At 43.0% G+C, this 18,146-nt stretch overlaps 2 protein-coding genes across 2 annotated transcripts; one reads left to right on the forward strand and one right to left on the reverse strand.

Annotated features, from left to right (window-relative positions):
* Positions 1 to 6,927: 6,927 nt before the first annotated feature.
* On the forward strand, positions 6,928 to 9,555 carry LOC310868556 (coatomer subunit beta'-like; the record flags this gene model as incomplete). Its single annotated transcript, XM_083779015.1, has 1 exon — positions 6,928 to 9,555. One exon carries the CDS (start codon positions 6,928 to 6,930, stop codon positions 9,553 to 9,555), a length of 2,628 nt encoding a protein of 875 aa, XP_083635141.1.
* A 1,430-nt stretch (positions 9,556 to 10,985) lies between these two features.
* Positions 10,986 to 17,718, reverse strand: ccdc47 (coiled-coil domain containing 47). The gene is made up of 13 exons (XM_083779398.1): positions 17,599 to 17,718; positions 16,411 to 16,717; positions 16,144 to 16,245; positions 15,459 to 15,633; positions 15,143 to 15,264; positions 14,969 to 15,034; positions 14,645 to 14,746; positions 14,110 to 14,220; positions 12,527 to 12,612; positions 12,302 to 12,360; positions 12,107 to 12,216; positions 11,783 to 11,950; positions 10,986 to 11,661 (listed from the first exon to the last, which is right to left on the reverse strand). Exons 2-13 carry the CDS (start codon positions 16,696 to 16,698, stop codon positions 11,581 to 11,583), a joined length of 1,470 nt encoding a protein of 489 aa, XP_083635524.1. The 5' UTR covers positions 16,699 to 16,717; positions 17,599 to 17,718; the 3' UTR covers positions 10,986 to 11,580.
* Positions 17,719 to 18,146: the final 428 nt, after the last annotated feature.

The following is an 18,146-nucleotide window of genomic DNA, read 5'->3' on the forward strand; positions in this document are numbered from 1 at the left end:
TCCGATCTGAAAGGTGGGTCTGTTCTTTTGAGGCATAAAGGTGACAGCATGCAGTGCAATAGGAATAATTAACCCAAATGTGACAAAGGCATGTCATGTCTTCTAGTGCCAGCCTGAAGAAATGTCATACCACGACCCCCAAAGTGCGCATTCCGTATGTGACATCAGCTGACTGGTAAAGAGAATAGTACGGACATGTTGATTGGGTACGTCTCAAACACGCCTTAAACACACCCATGACTAATTCAAGGCCGTTTTGCGCACTCCGCGGGGTGTCAAAAGCGCTTCTTAACATGCCCAAAATTGCAATATGACATACTACACGCCCCCAGATCATAATACTGTAATTAGATTAGTAATATAGAAGTAAGTAACATAGAAGTCCTAAATCGACCCCCATAGCATTTGCAGAGAGTGCAAGGCAGGTTATTGTTTGAGCAGCTGCACCGTCCCTTGCAATCTGCTTTGCAACCACAAGTACTGCCTTTGGAGCAGGGAGGGCAAGACCGACTGGAACATACCCTCCACTATCTGAATTCCATCCATTTTGTTCGATTGGTGGAAGCTCAGGGCAATTTGTCAGGTATGATGAATGACTTATCCCGCATTGTGACGTAGTTGGCACAGAGGATATGTGGTAGCAGTGCAGCACGAGTTGGAGGTAGCATCTCACCCTCCAAGTTCTTTGACCGAAATAGTTCCCATCTAGTAATAGCAAGGTTGTTGGACCTTTTGGACTGTAAACACTGCATGCAAAATGTTCCAATGGTGAGGAAGCTTACCGTTAACAAGCTCAGGAGTAATGGAACCCATTCCAAGGTCCTTGAAGCAGTTAACGACATGATCATCATCATCAAGCCTCAAGTAGGCATTGACCCATGTCTTCTTGGAGATTCCAAATAAATTTCCTCCCCAGTCAGCACCAGAAAAATTGTGCAGGCCCAGGAAGCTTGTGTAGGCCCAGGAAGAATGTAATTTTTTGCCCCATCTGACACAAGCGATGATGAAACCAGACTCTTCAATGGTGTGTTCTCTTTGAACAGATTGCCTCCACAGTGCTTCAAAAAACAAACAAACAAAAAAAAACATTTATGATGGATACACAGTCACACAGTAAGGATTAAAAATATTCATAGAAAAGAGATTAACCATAATTTAGTGATGTGCTTCATTTGTATCTATAATAACGTCAGTGTTAGCCTTTATTGCATTGCTTAAAGGGGTAAAATCACTTTAAAACAATTCTAGGGTCCTCTAGTGCCCACTCAGGTTTTTATGTGCATCCCAGACAGGTTTTAAGTTGCTTGATTCAATATTTATTTTAGATATTTGAAATGAATAACACCGCTCTGCTGGTCATTACCAAAGCAGTCAAGCTTTTCTACACTCCAATTAGAGCTCATGCTTTTAATTTCAATGTCAATGTATTACTTATATATCTTATATATCATTCTTATATAACTATGGGGGTTTTGTTTAGTGTTCCCTGAATTAATTGCTTAGCATGTTGCTTAGCAAAATGTCCCCAGAGCAGACCTTACTTCGACACAAATGTTCTTGACTGAATTGCAGAATCTAAAAATGACGCTAACTGAGCGTGTGAACCCCACAATGGTAAATGGTGCATTTAGGTATATAGCGCCTTTTTCCAAGGCACTTTACATAGATTGTGCATTACATTCACCAATTCACACACACATTCATACACCGATGGCGGAGTAAACCATGTAAGGCACCAACCTGCACATCGGGAGCAATTAGGGGTTCAGAGTCTTGCTCAAGGACAAGGACACTAGGGGTCGATTTAGGACTTCTATGTTACTTACTTCTATATTACTAATCTAATTACAGTATTATGATCTGGGGGCGTGTAGTATGTCATATTGCAATTTTGGGCATGTTAAGAAGCGCTTTTGACACCCCGCGGAGTGCGCAAAACGGCCTTGAATTAGTCATGGGTGTGTTTAAGGCGTGTTTGAGACGTACCCAATCAACATGTCCGTACTATTCTCTTTACCAGTCAGCTGATGTCACATACGGAATGCGCACTTTGGGGGTCGTGGTATGACATTTCTTCAGGCTGGCACTAGAAGACATGACATGCCTTTGTCACATTTGGGTTAATTATTCCTATTGCACTGCATGCTGTCACCTTTATGCCTCAAAAGAACAGACCCACCTTTCAGATCGGAATGGAATTGCGAGTAGATAGCAGCATATTGGCAAATTGCCAATCCATGCGTAATTAATTAATTCGATAACGATAGAACCATGTACCATACAGCGAATGAAAGCAAGATTCATAAGGAATATGGAGATTTTTACATTTAATAAAACGGTTGAGAAATGAGAGAACCATGAGTGTTTATAGGCTAATATCAACGTTTTTTTTATGAAAGACCAAACGGGCTGTGAACTTGAAGAGCTCAATCACCATCCCGACACGGAAGAAATATAGCCTAGTGCATGCATGTATATGCACTTTTGCACTTGCACACAGTAGCCTACACACGCTCTTTATTTGTTTCTATTGAAAAACACCAGTAAAATAACGTTTATTATATTTTATTTCATTCAAGTCACGACGAAGGAATGAGTTGAATGCGTGCTGCGTAATGCTGTGGCCCCGATGGTATGGTCTTCGCTGAGTTCGCTCGTAGCATTTTATTGAAGAAGACTTGAATCGGGTGTGATACAGCATATGAAAGCACATTTCCCACGGATTATGGAGATGTTTTTATTTATTTTTAAGGTTGAGAAATGAAAGAATTATGGCCGTTTCTAATCTCAACATTTTTTTTTAAAAGACGCAAAACTGCCATGTCTCATAGAAACAAGTAAATATGTCTATAAAAATAAGCGCATATAACAGGGGTCTGTAACCTATTTTAAATGAAGTGCCATGTTTTTATTTTCTAAATAGTGAGTCTGCCATATCCAGATTAATTTGAATGACACCACATTAAAATAAAAAAACATATTTTGATTGTCCACAAATATAAAGTTCTTCCTTCTTTTTAAATATGTTCTTGCACATTGTTATAATGATCATTATATATCCCCCTGCAGTCAGAGTTCATAGTTTTAATGAATGAATGTGATGCATTGTGAGCTGGTATAGATCTGCTATTTTCAAAAGTAATCTTTTTATTTAATTTTTGGATTAGCTGTCCTTAGTTGGGCAAATGCATTCATCTGGGGATCCTTGACATGGGAATGTGCTGTGTGACGATCACTGGTTTAAACAACATTAGGAGAAAAGCCCAAATAACCACTTTAGAAACAAGAAAAGCAACCACACAAAGCAACTTTACAGAAAAATAAGCCGCTTATAATAAACAGACATGGCAACACTCTACCAGCCTTCCAGAGCCCCTCAAGTGTCAAATCAAACAGTGCTTTTTGCGTTTATGAGGTGGTCAGACCCACGTCTAATCGTTATGCGCTGAGTGTCTTTAGGTCAAGGGGCTTAATAGCAAATTGCGCAAAGCGAGAATAATTAACATATGGACACTCCCACAATGCTAAAATATTCAGGGACGCGGTATGCCAAATGTGTGTGCGTTCAACACGGGCCGAGTGCGTTCAACACGGGCCGATATGCCTTTCATAATACGAATGTGCGCAGAGCGAGGCCAATTTATGTATCACGACCTGGTAAACTGCACCTTCAAAATCGACCTGCATCTCTGGGGGAGCCTGGGATCGAACAGGGAAACTCACAGCCACTACCGGCCACTCTACCCCTAAGCTACTGCCTCCTCGGTCAAGGTGGACAGCAGTGCTGCCTCCTTATTTTTGCTGGGCGAGCGCTGGCGCTTTGGCATGGGGGGTCAGATCAACATATGGAATGAATTCTGTACTGGCCATAATCCATAATATGAGTGTGTCTTGAGTGTACAGGGGTTAATGAGGTCAGATCAACATATGGAATGTCAGAACAGGTCAGCTCCATATACTTTATGGAGATCTAAGGGTGGCAACGGGGGCAGTGTCTTGAGTGTACAGGGTTTGATGAGGGCCCAGGTAGGGCCGGGCCTTAATTTTCGGGCCTGTTGAAAGCTCTAGTTTTCGCCGGCTGCCGGGCGCGGCTGCACTAATAACTTTGGGGCAGGCCCGTCTAGAGTTTAAATAGAAAGGTATACAGTCAAAAGGGAGATACTATCCTTCCTCGATTTGGCTTGATATTGAATCTTCACAGTCCAAATGCCCTCTTTGGAATCTATTATTCATAAAGGACCTTAAGTCTATTAGGAAATTTTGTTCTAACCCCATCACTCTATGTTCAGTCAAAGCCTGGAGGTCTGTGCGTAATATTGAAGGCCGTGCTAAATTGACATCTCCCCTTACTCCAGTGGTACGTAGGCAACCCAGACTTTAGGCCGGGACACTCAGATGCAGGCTTTAGGACCTGGCATGAGAAGGGCATTACCAAACTTGGAGACCTTTTTGATGGCCATACCTTGAGGTCTTTCACACAATTGCAGCAGCGTCATGGGTTGCCAAAATCTGACTTCTTCAGGTATTTACAAATTGACATTTTATTACTGAGGACACTTCACTTTTAGCCAATAGTTCCGCTTCACAGGTAGAACGAGCCCTCTCTTTGCAATTATCTAAGAAACAAATTTCAATTTTCTGTGACGTATTGAATTCCTACTCATCTATATCCTCTCAGATTACTAAGCAGTCCTGGGAAAAAGATCTGGACGTCTCTATTCATGATGAGGGCTGGGCAGATATGTGGGCCTATGCGAAACAGATTTCAGTTTGTAACCGAACTAAATCCATCCAGTTCAGAATATTACATTGTATACATATAACTCCTGCTCTCAAGAACAAAATGGATGTCAGTGCGTCCCCATTTTGCTTTAAGTGCAAGACAGAGATTGGTAATTACGTTTACTGTCTTTGGTCCTGTGTGAAGCTTCAGAACTATTGGTATGACATTGTGTCAGAACTCTCTGTTATTTTTGGTGTCTCGATCGATTTAGATCCGTTGTGTCTTTTACTTGGTCTCCCGGATGTTCATGTCATTGATGTCAAACATAAGAGGTTGTTCAACTTATTAACGTTTGCTGCTAGGAAAAATATTCTTTTGTTTTGGATCAAGGATGTTGCTCCATCAAAGAAATCATGGCATAACATTATAATGGGCTGTATTCCTTGTGAATACATTACATGCATGTTGCATTCTAAATTGGACACTTTCTAAAAAATTTGGGACCCTTATTTGAATCATATTGGAACCACACTGTCTGCCACGATACTTGGAGGTTTTCCGTACCAACCTTAGATATCTTATATGCCAGCATTCTTCCCTAGTGGGTGCTCTGCTTTGGGGCGGGGGCTTGTCTGCCCTTTGGGTATGGGGGGGTGGTCGCCCGGGCAGGGGTCTCGATGCGTTGCGTCGGGCCGCTTCCTGGGGCGGTGGCCCTGCCGCCTGGAGGGGTGGCGGTTGCCGCCTTTGAGTGGAGCATGCATGGGTCTGCTCTTGTTGTAATGATTTGGTGCCTATGATAACTGTTGTCTGCCTTTTTAATATATGTATTAATGTACTGTATGGATGTATTCCCTGATTGGGAGTCTATGAAAATTCGAAAGTCACTTGTCATTATGGTTCATTGTCCTTGTCATGTCTTTGTATATTCAATCTTTTTATTTATAATAGTGTTGTGCCTGAGCTGTTTTTCTTTTCTTTTCTTTTCTTTTGTTTGTTATTATGTTCTTGTTGTGTAATGTCTGTTTGTCTTTAAAAAAACAATAAATATACTTTATATAAAATAAAATAAAAGGGAGATACTGAAGAGGAAGGAAGATGGATGGGGAAGGATCAACATATGGAATGTCATAACAGGTCAGCTCCATATATGGAGATCTAAACTTGGGTTTGAGGTCAAATATAGAGTTGCTGGCCAATATTGATGACATCGGGGATCTCATTCTCCATATATGGGCATTCCCCTATATGGGCTTAATATTGATGACATCCCTGATGATGTCACGTGATGTCACGAGACATGAGGCACGAGCCATGCCTGGGGTGACAGACCAACAAATTGACGGGAAATGCACGTTTTCATAGTATAGTGTATACAATTGGGGTGGATGTATTTGGTCTCATTGCGATTCTATTGAGACATGTAGATCATGAGGCTAGGTTGAGCACAAATTCTTACCTGAAGATCAGAATTCCATTTCTCCCCAGGGCAAGCAGGCAGGCTCTATTAACTCAGTGGTAAATAGAACAGGAAAGTTACAGATTTAAAATACTTTTAACTTTGCCATCCTTCTGCTGTGTCAGGGTGCTTGCAAACTGTCACTGTATTAGTTTCCCTCATTGATGTAACTCTATCTAGTCCAGCGGGCCCCATAGAGACTGCTGACACAATCTAACAGTTAAATTTAGCATTAGTCTCACCCTGTATTTGGACCCCATTTTGACACTCATCATTGGTGGTGGACAGTGTAGGTGTGAGGTATCAGCCTGAACGTCTAATTGTTAAAAAAGGCCCTTCAGTGCTTCCAGGTTTGTTTATTAGATTATATTTCTACAGTTACCTGATATTGTGATCATTTGGAGGCCAGTCTGATATCATAGTGATGTCATAGTGATGTCACAGTGATGACTGAGGCACCTCAACTTATAAAGTGCAAAGTGCAAGAATGAGAATTGAAATGATAAAAGGTATATGTCATCCACACACACCTTTCACTGTAAGAACACTCAGGCCTGTACCACATGCAGGTGTACTAGTCGGTCAGAGATCCAAAGGCAAACCTAGTTGAAAAGAGATATTTGCTGATACCCCGAACGTGTGCAGTGTGTCAAGCCGGATTGCACAGACAATAATTGCAACTAGTCACAATACGTGGAACATTTAATCCTATATTCCTCTGACAAAAGACAATATGAGCATATAAAACATGCCTCTGAGGCTAGACATCAAGAGGAGGCTGACAGCCCGGTCGGACCGAGTGAAGAGTCTGGACCTTCACCCCGCTGAACCATGGATGCTGGCCAGTCTGTACAGTGGCAGTGTTTGCGTGTGGAACCACGAAACACAGATGCTGGTAAAGACATTCGAGGTGTGCGATTACCCAGTCAGAGCATCCAAGTTTGTGGCCCGGAAGAACTGGGTTATCACCGGAGCGGACGACATGCAGATCCGTGTGTTCAACTACAGCAACCTGGAGCGAGTTCATATGTTCGAGGCCCACTCCGATTACATCCGCAGCATCGTCGTTCACCCCTCCCAGCCGTACGTCCTCACCGGCAGCGACGACAAGTTGATCAAGCTGTGGGACTGGGAGAAGAAGTGGACGTGCGTCCAGGTGTTTGAGGGTCACACTCACTTTGTCAAGCAGGTCGTTATCAACCCCAAAGACAGCAACCAGTTTGCCAGCGCCTCCCTGGACTGCACCATCAAGGTGTGGCAGCTGGGCTCCTCGTCTCCTAACTTCACCCTGGAAGGACACGGCAAAGGCGTGAACTGCATCGACTACTACGGCGGCGGAGACAAGCCTTACCTCATATCGGGAGGGGACGACCAACTGGTCAAGATCTGGGACTACCAGAACAAGACGTGTGTTCAGACCCTGGAGGGCCATGCTCATAATCTCTCCTGTGTCAACTTCCACCCAGACTTGCCCATCATCATCACGGGGTCAGAGGACGGTACCATACGTATCTGGCACTCCAGCACATACCGTCTGGAGAACACGCTCAACTACGGCATGGAGCGTGTGTGGTGCATCTGTGCCTTGAGAGGCTCCAACAACGTGGCCCTGGGCTATGATGAAGGCAGCATTGTCATCATGTTGGGTCGAGAGGAACCAGCCATGTCCATGGACACCAGCGGAAAGATAATCTGGGCCAAACACAGCAAAGTGCAGCAGGCAAATCTGAAGACCATAGGAGACATGGAGATCAAGGACGGTGAAAGACTTGAGCTGGCTGTCAAAGACATGGGCAGCTGTGAGATCTGCCCCCAGACCATCCAGCACAATCCCAAAGGAGGCTATGTGGTGGTATGTGGAGATGGAGAGTACATCATATACACGTCCATGGTATTGAGGAACAAGAGCTTTGGTTCCGCATTGGAGTTTGTGTGGGCACATGACTCATCTCATTATGCTATTAGGGAAAGTAACGGTCTAGTCAAAATATTCAAAAACTTTAAAGAAAAGACATCTTTTAAGCCAGACTTTGGAGCAGAAGGTATCTACGGTGGCTTCCTGCTCGGGGTGAGATCAGTGAATGGCCTAGCGTTTTATGACTGGGAGAACACGGCACTGGTCCGTCGAATTGAGATCCAACCCAAGCACATCTCCTGGTCGGTCTCAGGGGAGCTGGTGTGCATCGCTACGGAGGAGTGTTTCTTCATCCTACGCTGCCTAGTAGACAAAGTGGCCTCCTGCTCCCAGCAGACCAACAAAGGAGTCACAGAGGACGGGCTCGAGGACGCCTTCGAGGTGCAGGGAGAGATCCAGGAGATCGTAAAAACAGGCCTGTGGGTGGGTGATTGCTTCATCTACACCAGCTCCATCAACAGGCTCAACTACTTCGTAGGAGGAGAGATTGTCACCATTGCTCACCTGGACAAGACAATGTACCTGCTGGGTTACATCCCCAAAGATGACCGGCTGTACATGGGAGACAAAGAGCTGAACATTGTCAGCTACTCCCTACTGGTGTCCGTTCTGGAGTACCAGACTGCCATCATGAGGAGGGACTTTGGCATGGCCGAAAAGGTTCTACCAACAATCCCCAAGGAGCAGAGGACCAGGGTGGCCCACTTCCTGGAGAAACAGGGTTTCAGAAAGCAGGCACTGGCTGCATCCACAGACCCAGAACACAGGTTTGAACTGGCTCTGAGCCTGGGAGAGCTGAAGATAGCCTACCAGCTGGCTGTAGAGGCTGAGTCTGAGCAGAAGTGGAAACAGTTGGCAGAGATGGCCATCAATAAGTGCCAGTTTGGTCTGGCTCAGGAGTGTCTCCACCATGCCCAGGATTATGGAGGCCTGCTGCTACTTGCCACAGCCTCCGGCAACACTGCCTTGGTTGGCAAGCTGGCCGAGGGCGCTGAGAGGGACGGAAAGAACAATGTGGCCTTCATGACATACTTCCTGCAGGGGAAACTGGACAAGTGTCTGGAGCTGCTGATAAGGACCAACCGGCTGCCAGAGGCTGCCTTCCTGGCTCGAACCTACCTGCCCAGCCAGGTGACTCGTGTGGTCAAACTGTGGAGGGAGAACCTGGCCAAGGTCAACCAGAAGGCGGCTGAATCACTAGCTGACCCCACAGAATATGAGAACCTGTTCCCTGGGCTGAAGGAGGCCCTCGCAGCCGAGTGTTTCCTCAGAGAGACCTACTTGGCCTCCTCCAGAGCCAAAGACTACCCTCTTGTCACACTTAACGAAGACAAGAATATTATTAGGGAGGCCCAAGGATATGAGCCAACAGGGACCCATCTCCTCCAAGTCAACAAGCTGTCAGAGGACAGTGAGGACTCGACCCCGGTGACCAAAGCGATAGCAGAAGGGAACATTTAAGCTTTTAAATATTACATAAAAACACAAAGTTTAAAGTCTAGTTATTAAGCCCAAACCACACCAAAGGGTCGGGACAAAACATTTTATAAGGTAAACCACACCAATGCAACTCCTTGTAACTCAATGAGTTGCATTGGTGTGGTTTACCTTAAAAGAAAACGTTTTGTCCCGACGTGACCCTTTGGTGTGGTTTGGACTTTAGTGGGGTTATCTTCACAGTTGGAGAGAGCTCTGTCATGTTCTCGCCATTCTTTTCTCTCTGTTTTGTTTGGGGCTAATCTCACAAACCACTGGACAGTGCCAGATTTGTTGTGTATGCTGCCAGTATAGGCCAAGGAAGGAAGTATAGGCCTACCTCCACATATATTTTTTAAACTGGTTCTGTAGCAGGCAAGCGTCTAAAAATGGTGGTAAGATAGCTTTATTGTGCACATCTAGGCCAAGGAAGTAACGTGTTTTTTCATTAAAAAAATATTTAACATTTAAACAGTTAAAGTTTAACTTACTACTATAATTAAGTCATTGGTGTTTGGATTGGGCTGAAACCTTGACAATATAATGCATTTATATATTTGGACATAACTGACTACATGAAGTCTTATTTAATTTTTTTGAAGAAACTTTGTAATTTGGTATTGTTGTGATATATATAACATTATGATCATTATCAAAGCTGTAGTGTCAAAAGACAAAAGTGTGTAAACACAAACATTGAAGACAAAAGTGATACAAATTGTGATTGGCTGGAATGAGATGATGTATGATAAGAGCGCCCTCTGATCACTTCACACAAGTGTGAATTTATTAAACTATAACTACTAGAAAGGTGCAATTCTGGGAAAAGTGTGGTTGCTCCATGTATTGGCATAAAATGTATCTACCATAAATAAATTAAGTCTGTAAAATGCAATTCCAGACAAATGTAGTTTATTTTTACTCAGACTAGAGGTACTAGGCGTTTGATTTATAATAAACTCATTTATGATTTTTTTTATTTTTGCTGGTTAACACAGATTAAATAATCTGGATTATTTTGAGACCAATCCGATACCGGTATGGCATTTGTATGGCTGATATGCTACATATTATATTGTGCATCCCAATTTAAAATATATTCTTACTGTGATGGATTTATACAATATCAATTTCAGCCAATCTGCTTGTACCCATGTATCAGCTTGTTTTGTCTACTCATTTGTCATTACTTACAATTTCAGTGTTTACCTGCATCATTCCCTGTCCTGATTGTATATAATTAGTATCCCAACCAACCTAAAAATGCATTTTCTGTTTATGAAACAGCTGGAGATTTGGGGAGACTGTTAATGAACAAGCACTAAATCACTTTTACGGACAGTATAGCATATATCACTTTTAACAACATTATAACACTTACCCTTCCTAAAAAACAAAAGATAATTAGTTTCAAATTGTTTCCAGTGCATTTTATTATGTTTGCTCAGACATTCATCAGAAACAGACATCATTTGAGAAACCGGTCACATACTAGATATAAATAAAACAGTTCTTGATCATCATTTAAGATCACTTTGAATGCTTGACAGTTTCGTGAAACCATAGCATATTAAGCTTTCATTCTTTTGAGAATTTAGCTGCTTATGTCCAACCACCACATGGCTCGCTTCATCCCTGTAGATTAACTTTTAAAGTCCCACTGAGCTATGCCGTTTTGAAACAGAGCTTTGAAGATGTTGAAGGAAGATAGTCAAATGAAACCATTGAAACCATGAGTTGCTGCGACAGTTTTGATGCTGAAGAATCCTCAGTCCCTCTCACTTGATACCAAACAGTTCACTCACTGCCACATAAGTCACAATGATTGTACCAGGTGTTTCCATGGGGACAGAGACAGCTAAGCTTGACACATATGAAGGGGACATTGTGGAGTGCTAGTTGGACTGTTAGCAGGGGCTGTGTATCGCAGTGAGGAAAGCTGTAGAAACCGTCTGAGCTAAGCAACTGCTTGCATGTGTGCTTGATTCCCTGTAGTGGTTTCCTCTCCATTCACATGGCTTTAACTTTGATTTGCTTCATCTTCATCTGCTTCTTCTCAATCTTCTTCTGATCACGTCGCTGGGAAGCCTCCTACAACGATAAGGTGGCAAAACACAGGTGTAAAGAGACTGGACTTGATGAAAATGTATGAGTGTGCTGCTGAATGGTGTTTTAGTGTGCAGTCGTTTTCCACGTATTTCAGCAAACAGACCTCCAGGCGACGTTGTCTCTCAGGATCCTCCTCGTTCATGATCCTCTCCTTCTCAGCCCTCTTCTTGTCCTCCCTCCGGGTCTGAGCTGCCTCCTGGCGCTGAGCATGAGTCTGCTTCAGGAAGTTCTCCTCCACACGGGCACGGTTCCTGTCTGCCTTCTGTTTGCCCTGGAATAAGGACAGTGGAGAATGGCACCAATGTGACACAATACATCAATTAGAGAAGAAAACGAGAGCCTGAGCAACTACAAGTACCGAAGTCCCTGCGAGTGATTCTCAGTTGGGTGCAGTATGGGAAAGCTGGACACAGGATTGCTAGCTTACCTCTCTATTGAGGCGGAGCTTCTTGACTTTGTCAATGCTGTAGATCACCATGTTCATGAGAGGGAGGAGACTGTCCATGTCTTTGGGAGAGGTATTGCCCATGCCAGGCACTAGACACACAGCACACAATAAACACGTTATTTATAAAACATGAGATATGATAAGGAAGTGCAGTAGATACTGTATGATATTTACCATTAAATGTAAACAGCAGCGTCTTCTTCGTCTCAGGCAGCTTTAAGGGCTGACCCTCCCTATAAAAACAAATTCAGTTTATTTATAGACAGACAAACAGAAACCTTTATTATCCCTTTATGATCCTACGAGGGAAATGATTCGCCCAGAGGCCCAAAGTGTATGAAAAAGAAATAGTTCTGTTGTGTACAGCAAATCAAGAAGATCTATATGAGAAATACTTACTCTTGCATAACTTTTGGACCAGAAAATTGGTCCGAGAAATGGATGGACTCGATCTTGTCAGCATGGTTGGTAATAAAATGTACCATCTAAAAGACAGAAACCAGTTTAATACAAATGTAGAAAAGGTTTGAATGAGAGGGCACCGTGAAAGGGTATCATTTATAACCTAACCAAAATAGCATAGCAACATTTTGGTTATTTTTTAATGCATCCAATCCAATCCAATCCACTTTATTTATATAGCACGTTTTAAAACTCAGAGTTTACAAAGTGCTGTACAGGAGAATAAAATAAAATAAAAACAAGTGCACTAAAGCTACCACACAGAAAAACAACAGCGAGAAAACAAAGTACAAACAGTGACAACAACTGAGACACATTACAGAAAACAGAAAAACAACAGCATCACAGTGAGACGAAACATATACAAGGACCAAAGGAACTCAGGCGGGGTTAAAAGCCAAGGTAAAGAGGTGGGTCTTCAGGCGGGATTTAAAGGTCTCGATGGAGGGGGCCAATTTGACGTGGGAGGGGAGTGCGTTCCATAGTTTAGGGGCTACAACAGAAAAGGCTCGGTCGCCTCTGGACTTTAAGCGGGTCTTCTTTGTGACCCTGAGGTTTAGCTGGCCCTCAGACCGCAGTGATCTAGCAGGAGTATAAACCTCAATAAGGTCAGACAGATAAAGAGGAGCCAGACCATTAATAGATTTAAAGACAAATAAAATAATTTAAAAATCCACTCTGAAGCGGACAGGGAGCCAATGAAGGGAGGCCAAGACAGGTGTGATATGCTCACGTCTGCGAGTAGACGAGCGGCTGAGTTTTGGACTAGCTGGAGTCGAGCAAGGGAGGCTTGGTTTAAACCAGCGTACAAGGCATTACAGTAGTCCAACCGCGTAGATATGAAGGCATGTATAACTCGCTCAAAATCACTAAAAGATAGCACCGACTTGATTTTGGCCAGCAGCCTCAGATGATAGAAACTAGAGCTAACTACCGCATTGACCTGTTTGTCAAGTTTAAGGGCATTGTCTAGTTTGACGCCAAGGTTTGAGACCACAGGTTTCACATATGGCTGCAGGGAACCTAGGTCATTGGGAACAATACCAGGACCGCTAGGTCCAAACACTATAACCTCCGTTTTACTTTCGTTGACACTTAGAAAATTAAGAGCCATCCATGCCTTGATGTGACTTAGACAGTCAAGCAGAGGTTTCAGGGAGCCGTTATTGTCCTTTTTAAGGGGCATGTATATTTGCGAATCATCCGCATAAAGGTGATACGAAATGCCATGTTTCTTAAAGATAAGGCCAATAGGAAGTAGATATAAAGAAAATAGAATAGGCCCAAGGATCGAGCCCTGGGGGACTCCAGAGGACAGGGGGGTGGAGGACGATACGATACGAATGCATGAGGAAGGAAGTGCACGCACAGCCGTGGCCCAGGTGCAAGACAAGCAGAAGAAGACTGGTGATGCTGAAAAGGCCCCGCTGTATTTTATTTATTATTTTTTTATTTCATCAGGACATATTATATATATATTTTTGCAATGGCCACTTTTGTCTCGACTCTCCACGTCTCACCTTGCTGTCCATCACGCCATCAGTGACCTCGCCCATCTCCGTTAGAATCGACAGAGACTCTGGAAGGCCATACTTGGCCCCAGACTTCGGCTTGTCACCGCAGAACTCACTCTACATAATAAATAAAAAAGTATAAAGAATATAAGATAATATGCAGAGGAGCAATATGAACACATTTTCCAGATACTAAAATAATTAAGAGGCTGGATCTATTCATTTCTCCCACAAAACCGGTCAAAATAAATAGATGCATACATGGTAAGAAATGTATAATTTAGTATTTTATATCTCTCATAAAGCTTCTTGCAACTGCCAAATATGCGACAGTATATTTGTAATTTACTGTGACAGTAACTTCTCGTTTGAAAATGTGCTAACATAAGCAAGAGCTGCACCCGCAGATACAAAACATTTATGAAGAATTACAATGGCATAAGCAACATTTAATACAGACAAAACCAAAAAGAACTTTAAAAAGACCTTTGAATGTGTCATTATGGTGCTGGTGGTGTCTGTGTAAGTATAGGATATTTACCAAGTCCTGCATCTCCTTCTGAAGCCTGGCCATGGCCTTTTTGGTGCCCACGGCAAACACAAATGTGTCCATATCCTCATCATTTAGTGTCACTTTGATTTGCTACAGAGAGATGGGAGGCATGTTACCAAGTAAGACAACGGATTCATAAATGTCACAATGTAACAAACAAACTATCAAATATGTACTGTACATCTGCACCATAATGTATACAAATACATAAACATCACACTTGTGTGAAGTGAGGGGCACACAGACACACAAAGCTAGGCATAGGCTCAAAAATACATAATGGCTTAATTAAAGCCGACTTATGGTACATACCACTTGATCACAGACTGGCCTCATCATCCTGGCCAAAACATTGAGCAGGTCCTGCCTCTTGAGGAACTGGACCAGAGGAAGCATTCCGTTAAAAGTACATCCAATGAAACAGACTGACGCAGACAGACATGCCTCTATCTATGCATGTGTAAATAACTTAATACCAACACACACCTTCAACTGGATCAGCATGCCCTCGCAGCACACACGACCAGAACACCACAGATTGTAGATGTGTTCGTTTTCCTGGTTCAACTTCCCAGTGCTCAGAGCATCTTTACTTGTGCCATCATCACCTAATGACATAAATGCAAGTTCACAACGAGAAAAATGTAAAGAGTTGCTCCACTGGCTGATGAACAACAGAAAGAACAAACAAATAAAACCATTCTGATTAATATGGCCATTACACAAGAGACACAGCCGAATACCACACAGACAACACAAATCTGTGTTTTGCGAGCCAAACGAGAGCCGTACAAACACTCACCCACTAGTGAAAAATTGCTCTCCAGGAGCTCTTTGTGGGAGTTGAACCAGGCGTGAGCGAGGCGGCTGTTCTTGTTCTTGCCAATGATGTAGTTCATGATGTAGGCCAGGAGGCCCGTCACCATCAGGATCTCCATGTAGTAGCTCTCCCAGCTGTTCTGCAAATGTGCAGGCACCTGCAGGGAAACCACTGGGTGTCATCACTATACTACGGCAATAGGCCCGTCAAGTTTATCACATAAAAACGCCGGAATCTTTGTCATTTAATCTATATATAATTGATTTATTGAAGAATAGCCAATCTACAAGATCAAAATGTGTCTCGTGGCAATGCATTGAAAATGGCTTGAAAATACAGCCCTATTAACAGGCAACTGACATTATCATCAGGATTTACTGTCAATGACCAGCTCAAACTGGCTACAGTAGTTGCAAGCAAGAACATTCTTGTAGTTGAGCCATTGTAGCAACATTTTGAGGAAGTTGCCTGAAATATATATATATATATGACTGCAGTAACTGCACTACTCTGTGGTAGCCATCAAACAAATTAAGTGCAGATGCATTGCATAGTCTAGACCAGAGTCTAGACTCTCTGCACAAGCTAGCCGTGCGTTTAACTCACAGCTACAGTATCAGAGACATAGTTTAGCCACTTAGTTACTTAAGCAATAAGCCAGGCTCACCGTGTGGATTATGAGGGGGTCCTTAAAAGATGGGTTTGTCTTATCCATGCCTTCGATCCCCTCAAACTCCTCTTGATCATACTTGCTGTATATATCTTGTTCCTGGAGAAAGACATTAGATTTCGATTTAGCTTTGGTGCATTTATAAAATGTTACTTAGCTACACCTTTAAAATAAAATAAACAAAACAATGTAAAGCGGTAAATATTTTGTGCTAAGATGTGGGACAGTTAACAGTACTACAGACAGTGTCATGATGTTGTATACCTGTGTCTCTGCGTCTTCAAAGCCATCCTGTCCATCCTCCAGCTCCACCGTTGCTTCGTCTTCATCTTCATCCTCCTCGGGCTGCGACGAGGGGCTGGCGCGTGGCGGGGGAGCGGTTTCGGCCTCGGGCACGGCGTCCTCGTTCATGTCCTCAAACTCGGCAAAGTCGTTGTCGTCAAAGTCAGCAACGTCCTCCCCGTCGTCAAAGTCATCATTGTAGCGACCGCCGGAGACAGGGAGCACCAGGAGGAGCAGGGTGGGTAGCAGGAGGAGGTGAATATTCCGCATGGCTGCAACAGTGCACCACCTACACCGGCAGAAACGAGTTGTGGAGGGGCAAATGAGTAAGGCTGGTTTTAGAAGACCGTGAGGACAAATAGGCCCAATAGTAATGAAGTTCAAAAGCTTGAAAAGAACCACAAATAAACCCCATTAAAAATACAAGTGAAAATACCATCACCCACTGAGACATTAGGCCATAGATACCCATTTGTAAATGTTGCAGGTTTAAGTGATGTAAATGTAACAATTTCCCAGTACCTTTAGATTGTGCCATTCTAGAACTTGAAACCAGTGTTGTCAAAACGTCACGTTAAAAGAACGTTAGACCTCAAGTGAGAAAGCGTTCCCAAAAGACCTAGGCTCACTCACTTTGTGTTTGAATTTCAAGCAATGGGGAGTACAACATACCGTGTTGCATTGCCAGAATTAAATATGACCCAGGTGTTTTCAGGCTGTAGAAAATATATATAATATAGTCTATAAAACCTCACCATCATTAACACATTTCAAGAATTAGTTATAACCAGGTGAGCTGCAGTATTACAACTTGTGTACGGCCATACAGCTTGCGATAATGTTACACAGACCAAGCAATGGTTAATGCAGTAACTAGGTTGTCAAGTGAATGTCAGCGACACTTAGATGATAGTTGTCTAAATGAAATGCTGTGGATGAATGACACGACGAGTGCAAGACTCTTTAACATAAAACCACTCGTCCCATCCCCCAACATTGGCTAATAAGAAAATCTGGCTCAAGCATGCTAGCTAACATTAGCCTTACGTAGCATGGAAGGACTTAGCTAAACCAACCATGGCTTCAGAACAACAATACAGCCTCGTTTTTTGCTTGCACGCTGTCCAGATCAACATCGTCACAAAACACACAAGTTTGTTAACAACTTACCAGTGGAAGGTTTCTGTGACAGCAAACTGGACGTGATCTATAACTCAACTACTACTCCACCACCAGCGCCGCGATGAAGATTTCAGATTTGACAGCGTAGTTTACCCAGAGAGCTGTGCGGTGTGTGTTTGGTAAGGTTTGGTCCCACCCTTTGGGTGGTTCCGACCTGCCTCTGACTGGGAGACAGGAATACATTTGCAGGTTGCGGATCCGGTTTAAACCGGATACGGAAATGTCGCGTGTGTGTGTATGACCGGATACAATTAGGCTTTCTCTAGACTGGATCCGAGCACTGGACTGAACAGTAAATAGAAAGCTGACAGTAATTTTTTTTTTACTTTATAGTGGGAAGTTTATAATACTAATAACTAAAATGACCAATAGTCGAATACTGTGACAGTAGATAATGATAATCTTTATATTTATAATTAAATTGTGATTGAGATTTACACTGGAAGTATTCCTTGGCTTGAACTATGATGAATACGTTTACCATGAATCTATTCTTTGTGTAGGCAGCTGTTTGGTTTCAGTTGCATCTTTTAGGC

Source organism: Protomyctophum parallelum (genome assembly GCF_964188405.1).
Source record: "Protomyctophum parallelum genome assembly, chromosome: 13".
In the NCBI taxonomy this organism is placed as follows: Eukaryota; Metazoa; Chordata; class Actinopteri; order Myctophiformes; family Myctophidae; genus Protomyctophum; species Protomyctophum parallelum.

Coding starts and splice junctions, on each gene's coding strand:
- ccdc47 (XM_083779398.1), bottom strand. CDS start 16,698: ATGCGGAATATTCACCTCCTCCTGCTACCCACCCTGCTCCTCCTGGTG. Junction 15,634..16,143: donor ACCCCCTCATAATCCACACG/GTGAGCCTGGCT, acceptor GTTTCCCTGCAG/GTGCCTGCACATTTGCAGAA. Junction 12,217..12,301: donor GCTGCTGTTTACATTTAATG/GTAAATATCATA, acceptor CTGTGTGTCTAG/TGCCTGGCATGGGCAATACC.